This window comes from Bubalus kerabau, chromosome 20 (assembly GCF_029407905.1).
Source record: "Bubalus kerabau isolate K-KA32 ecotype Philippines breed swamp buffalo chromosome 20, PCC_UOA_SB_1v2, whole genome shotgun sequence".
Taxonomy (NCBI): Eukaryota; Metazoa; Chordata; class Mammalia; order Artiodactyla; family Bovidae; genus Bubalus; species Bubalus kerabau.
Genome location: NC_073643.1, coordinates 53,393,657 through 53,399,986, shown reverse-complemented (window position 1 = coordinate 53,399,986; position 6,330 = coordinate 53,393,657). Strand labels below are relative to the sequence as shown.

Sequence of the window (6,330 nt, the reverse complement as noted above, 5' to 3'; positions counted from 1 at the left end):
TGCAGCACTTTCACAGCATCATCTTTCAGGATTTGAAATAGCTCAACTGGAATTCCATCACCTCCACTAGCTTTGTTCGTAGTGATGCTTCCTAAGGCCCACTTGACTGCATGTTCCAGGATGTCTGGCTCTAGGTGAGTGATCACACCATCGTGATTATCTGGGTCATGAATGGTACAAAATTTGCACCATTAAATACAAGTATCTTGTCCATCAGGGTGAAGAGCTCTGCATGAGGGTGTAAGAGACAAAGTGACACACAGGTCACATGTCTACTTGCCTGTGTGTTTCAGACACTGCCCATGTCCTGCCCACTCCCCACTCTCTAGTTGACCTTTGCTCTGGGGCAGATTGGAAGCACTGGGGAGCTTGCACCAAAGGAGTAGCTTCAACCAACCACTGGGGGGACATGATGGAAAAACACCTCCTCTTTCTTACTCCATGGGTGGCCCACTCCCAGAAGCGTCACACCTCTGCCTGAGGTCCCCAGCCTCAGGCCTGTCCTGTCCATTCAGTTTTACATCAGTGTTGACCATATGACCTGGTCCCTATGGACCAGGCCCTCAATATGCATATGTGACCACTGATAGCAGAAACGAAATGATGCTAACAATTTTTCCATCTCGACCCATGAGAAGGAGACAGAACTGGTCCCAGGCAATCGTGCAGAGGCAGGAAAGCACAGGGGAGGCCTTCCCTGGTAACTCAGCAGTGAAGAATCTCCCTGCAATGCCAGAGACCCAGGAGCCGCAGGTTCAATCCCTGGGTTGAGATGATCCCCTAGAGGAGGACATGGCAACCCACTCCAGTATTCTTGCTGAGAAATCCCATGGACAAAGGAGCCTGGCGGGCTACAGTTCATGGGGTTGCAAAGAGTCGAACATGACTTAGTGAATAGACCACCACCACCAGGAAAGCACAGGGAGGTTTCCAGGTTACCAAACACCCAGTAACCATGTGTGTTGCTAATTATTTGACTCAGGGAAAAGATACAGCTTGACCAAGAGGCCACTGGGGCAATATCTGGGCAGTGTAATGAGTTTGCACAAAACTCACTTCTCTTTTCTTCTCCAAGGCTGAGTGGTCAACCAGCATCTCCCATCCAGGCTGCCACCTTCCAAGGTGCCCTGGCCAAGGCTCCAAGGGTCCCACAGGGCAACTGAGTCCACAACCTCCCCGGGCCTCAGGGGCACATGGTGCTTCCCTGGCATTGATGGATTGGAGTGTTCTTGGCTTCAGCACTCCTCGGTCCCTTGGGCATAGTATTTCCCCCAGCTGTGCTCTCTTTTCCTCCCCACCTGGCGTTCAACCAGAGCACTGGGCAGGGAGTCCTGGAGGTCAAATCAGAAGGGATGTCCTGGACTTCCCTGGTGGTCCTGTGGGTAAGAATCTGCCTGCCAATGCAGGGGATGTGGGTTGGATCCCTGGTCCAGGAAGATCCCACACCAGGCAACTAAGCCCTTGGGCCACAGCTACTGAGACCTCACACTCTAGAGCCTGTGCTCCGCAACAAGAGAAGCCACCGCAACGAGAAGCCTGTGCACCGCAACTAGAGAGCAGCCCTTGCTCTATGCAACCAGACTAGCTGGTGGGCAGCAACGAAGACACGGTACAGCCAGAACTAACTAACTACATAAAAAGCACATTTTACTAAAAAAGCAAAACAGAAGAAGGGATGTCCTGAAGGCTTTGGGAGTCAAGAGGAGGAGGTACCACTTTTGGTTAAGGTCAGGGAAAATTTTGCAAGGTGGCATGTCAGGGCAAGCAGAGGCACCAGCTGCAGAGATGGGGGCCAAGCAGGAGGCTCCGAGATGGCTTGTGGTTGGAGTGGTCAAGGCAGCTTGAGACCTGCCCCACAGGGCCGGGGTGTGGACACTGAGGAGCTCCGGGAGATCCAGACCCTGCTGTCAGGTGGGGATCTGTGTGCTCTGAAGGCGGAGGGTGAAGTGGTCAAATCAGCACTCTGCCTTGGCATCTAGAAATGGTGTGAAGGGTGGACAGTGGTCTGGGGAGAGCCTGAAAATCAGGAAACATGGAGTCTGGAGGTTGTGGCGTCACTGAGAGGAAAGGAAATGGGAGTAGGCCCAGGGCAGGGGTGACGGGAGGTCAGGGGAGTGTCCTTAGGAGGAAGAAGGAGCAGGTGGGGCTCCCAGGCTTCCAGCTCAGGGCTCCTGTGGCAGCACCCAGCCAACAGCCCAGTGCGGACCACCAGGGTGTTCATGGGAGTCTTGAACCCAGAGGCACAGTCCAGTATGTGTGTGATGGGCACTGTTGTCTTGAGAAGTGCGGTCCCCAGAAACGTGTGATGATGGGGAGGAGGAGCAGTCTGGATGCTCCTGAGCCAGCCCTGCCTCCTAAGAGGACAGTCCTTGGAGGAGACTCAGCAGGAGCCCCCAGGGAGGAGGAAGGGACCCAGGAGGGCAGGGACAGGGGAGATGGGCAGAGAGCATATTCAGGTAGACAGAGTGTTTCCCCAGCACCTGTGAAGATAAAGAGGTTGAGTGTAGCAACAGGCCACAACTGCTGACATCTTTAGTGTGAGGAAGTCAGAGAAGAGTAGGAGAGGGGACAGGTGAAGCCGACCCCCTGACTGGCTGAGGGTTGCGGAGAGACAAGGATGGTCTGACCTTGTGACTGCTTGAGGACAAGCTGGATGGGTGACACTGTAGAAGGGATTGGAGCTGCCATCCACTCATCCAACTTTACCTATGTGCCTACTGGGTGCCTAGAGGAGGGGTTGTTGTTCAGTTACTCAGTTGCGTCCTACTCTTTGCGACCCCATGGACGCCGGGCTTCCCTGTCCTTCACTATCTCCCAGAGCTTGCTCAAACTCATGTCTATTGAGTCAGTGGTGCCATCCAGCCATCTTGTCCTCCGTTGTCCCCTTCTCCTCCTGCCTTCAATCTTTCCCAGCATCAATGTCTTTTCTAATGAGTCAGCTCTTCGCATCAGGTGGCCAAAATATTGGAGCTTCAGCTTCAGCATCAGTTCTTCCAATGAATATTCAGGGATGATTTCCTTTAGGATTGACTGGTTTGATCTCCTTTCAGTCCAAGGGACTCTCAAGAGTCTTCCCCAACACCACAGTTCAAAAGCATCAATTCTTTGGCGCTCAGCCTTCTTTATGGTCCAACTTTCACATCCATACATGACTACTGGAAAAACCATGGCTTTGACTAGATGGACCTTTGTTGGCAAAGTAACGTCTCTGTTTTTAAATATGCTATGTAGGTTTGTCATAGCTTTTCTTCCAAGGAGCAAGTGTCTTTTAATTTCATGGTCATAGTCACCATTCACAGTGATTTTGGAGCCCAAGAAAATAAAGTCTGTCAATGTTTCCATTGTTTCCCCATCTATTTGCCATGAAGTGATGTGACCAGATACCATGATCTTAATTTTTTGAATGTTGAGTTTTAAACCTGCTTTTCACTCTTCTCTTCACTTTCATCAAGGGGCTGTTTAGTTCCTCTTCGCTTCCTGCCATAAGAGTGGTGTCATTTGCATATCTGAGGTTACTGATATTTCTCCTGACAATCTTGATTCTAGCTTGTGCTTTATCTGGCCTGGTGTTTTGAATGCTGTACTCTGCATATAAGTTATATAAGCAGGGTGACAATATACAGCCTGGATGTACTCCTTTCCTAATTTGGAATCAGCCCATTGTTCTACGTCCAGTTCTAACTGTTGCTTTTTGACCAGCATACAGGTTTCTCAGGAGGCAGGTCAGGTGGTCTGGTATTCCCATCTCTTGAAGAATTTTCCACAGTTTGTTATGGTCCACACAGTCAAAATCTTTAAGGTAGTCAATGAAGCAGGTTAAATAGCAAATACACTCCTTTACACTGAATCCTGAGGTGTGGAGGCAGAGGGGATGTAGATAGTGCCTGGCCCCTCCATCTTCTGGAGGACTCAATCCTCTTGAGCAAGACTGCCTGTGACACTCCCTGTGGGGTCCAGGAAAGGCCAAGAAGTTGTCAGGAGATGGAGAAACCATTTCTTCACCTTGCACAGGGGCTTCCCTGCCCACTGTTCAGAAATCCCATGAGGCAACAGCAGGGGCTGAGGCAAGTCCACCTCACGCCCTGGGAGGAGGGCAGGGATGGGGCTGGTCAAGAAGACTCCTGGTAGAGTCTTTGCATCAGGCCCAGGCTTAGCATAAAAGCAGATCCTGCAGTCTGGGAGGTGGCAAACAGGGGACCATGGAGACCCAGAGGGCCAGCCTCTCCCTGGGACGGTGGTCACTGTGGCTACCGCTGCTGGGACTAGTGCTGCCCTCGGCCAGCGCCCAGGCCCTCAGCTACAGGGAGGCTGTTCTTCATGTTGTGAATCGCATCAATGAGTGGTCCTCAGAAGCTAATCTCTACCGCCTCCTGGAGCTAGACCCACCTCCCAAGGAGGACGTGAGTTGGGGAGGGGGCTGGGAAGGGGATCTGTCTCCTGACACCCTCAGCCACACTGTCGCCCCTTCACTCAGGCTGGTTCTCTTGTCAGGAAAGCACTTTTCCCTCTAGGTGGGTTCCCACCTCTTCCAGGAAACCTTCCCAGACCTGGGGCCCTCCCAGCACCAGGCTTCCTGTCTTAGCATCTCTGCTGTGGGAACAGGTGCCCTGCACACCTGGCTCAGGCTCCCTGGACTTCTGGGAGCTCCAGGGATGGGGGGGCGGTCACAGGCTCTGTGAGGTGACTTCCCTGCTAATGTCCCCTCTGCACCTCGGTGTCTCTCTGCCAGGGGGAGCTCCGTCAGCCTGGAGGCTCCAGTGACAAGGGCCCTCCCTGCAGGCGGCCCTGACTTCCCTCAGCCCCTCTGAGGGGAGGCGCTGCCATCAGCGCTGCTGTGAGGGCCGCTCCTGCTCTCTGTGTGCCCGTGAGGCCGGGCACGGGCTCTGTCCCCTCCCCTGTGCTCCTGGCACCAAGCCCAGGGCCAGACACACAGGGGGCTGGAGAGGCTGCCATCCGGGTTGGGGGCAGGGAGACAGATCAGAGAAGGAAACATGAGCCCGAGCCCAGTCTCCCCATTTTATTCCTGGATCAGGATGAGAACCCAAACATCCCGAAGCCTGTGAGCTTCAGGGTGAAGGAGACTGTATGCCCCAGTACAAGCCAGCAGCCCGCGGAGCAGTGTGACTTCAAGGAGAATGGGGTGAGCCTGGGGGCTGGGGGCATGGGTGAATGCTTCCCAAGCTGCTGAACAAGGGGTTTCAAGGAGATTTTTAGTCCCTGGGTGGAGCCTGGGAGGTTATGGCCTGGGGGTTCCAGTTTGACCTCCAGCCTCTCCTTCCAGCTGGTGAAGCAATGTGTAGGGACAGTCACTCTGGATGCGGTGAAAGGCAAAATGAACATCACCTGCGAGGAGGTGAGTGGCCCTTTCTGTCCTGCAGGAACCGCTAGGGTGATGGGTTGTGGAACATTCTTAGGACCAAAGACCCCCCTCCCCCATCCAGGGCAGAGGAGGGCCTTCCTACCCTGGCTGCTCCCTCCCGCAAGCCCCAGGTCTCCAGCACTGGTTCTGTGCCTCTTAGAGCGATGGTTCTCTAATGGGGTCCCCACCTAGGAACTGACAGAGATGCAGATTCTCAGCCCCACTCAGACGTCTAGGGTGGGGTGCAGCCATTTGTCTTTTCACAAGGTCTCCAGGAGATTCTGATGGTTTGAGAGGCACTGACCCAAGTAATGATCTTTTAGCCCCAGCTCGCTTCCATCTTTGCTGGGATGGGCTTGTGACCCTGGTAAGCCCCTTGTCACTTGAGGGCCTCAGTTTGCTCTTCTGTCTATAGGTGTAGGGATTCAACCTTGTGCTTCAAAGGTTGCTGCGAAAGGGCATGCTGGGGCTCCAAATCTCCTGGTGTGGGCCTGGGAGCTCGTGCATAGGTGCAGATGGGTCTGATCTTACCCCTGGTTCCCTTTCCCACAAGTAACCTGGTTCTTCCTGCTTCGTAGTTGCAGAGTGTTGGAAGATTTAAACGATTTCGTAAGAAGCTTAAGAAACACTTTAAGAAAATTGCTCCACTCATTGGCCCAATACTCCATTTGGGGTAAATTGTGAGCCCATGGAAGAATCCTGTGTGTGTCCTCCCTGGCTCAGGCTTTTGGATTCTGAGAAAGTAAAGTCTTCTGAAAACAGCTTCCTCCAAGCTTTAATTTCACTTGTCTCCTCTCACTTAGTGGGACCAAATCTTTACTTCAGGAAGCCCTCCTATGTGTGTGTGTGTGTATGTGTGTCTGTGAAAGTGTTTTTTTTGGTGTGTGCGTGATCACAAATGTACAGTACAGAAGTGGTTGTTATTTCCAGGAGGGGATGGTGGGCAGGCAGCAGGGCTAAGAGATCCAGGA

At 53.0% G+C, this 6,330-nt stretch overlaps 1 protein-coding gene across 1 annotated transcript; it reads left to right on the top strand.

Moving 5' to 3' along the window:
* Positions 1-4,199: 4,199 nt before the first annotated feature.
* LOC129635004 (cathelicidin-6) lies at positions 4,200-6,036 on the top strand. Its single transcript, XM_055557587.1, has 4 exons — positions 4,200-4,400; positions 5,033-5,140; positions 5,282-5,353; positions 5,938-6,036. The coding sequence occupies exons 1-4, from the start codon at positions 4,200-4,202 to the stop codon at positions 6,034-6,036; spliced, it is 480 nt and encodes a 159-aa protein (XP_055413562.1).
* The last annotated feature ends 294 nt before the right edge of the window (positions 6,037-6,330 follow it).

Bases quoted from the DNA above. Each gene is read 5' to 3' on its own strand.
- LOC129635004 (XM_055557587.1), top strand. From the start codon at position 4,200: ATGGAGACCCAGAGGGCCAGCCTCTCCCTGGGACGGTGGTCACTGTGG. The intron at 4,401-5,032 runs GTGAGTTGGGGA...TTCCTGGATCAG, and splicing joins ACCCACCTCCCAAGGAGGAC to GATGAGAACCCAAACATCCC. The intron at 5,141-5,281 runs GTGAGCCTGGGG...CTCTCCTTCCAG, and splicing joins GTGACTTCAAGGAGAATGGG to CTGGTGAAGCAATGTGTAGG.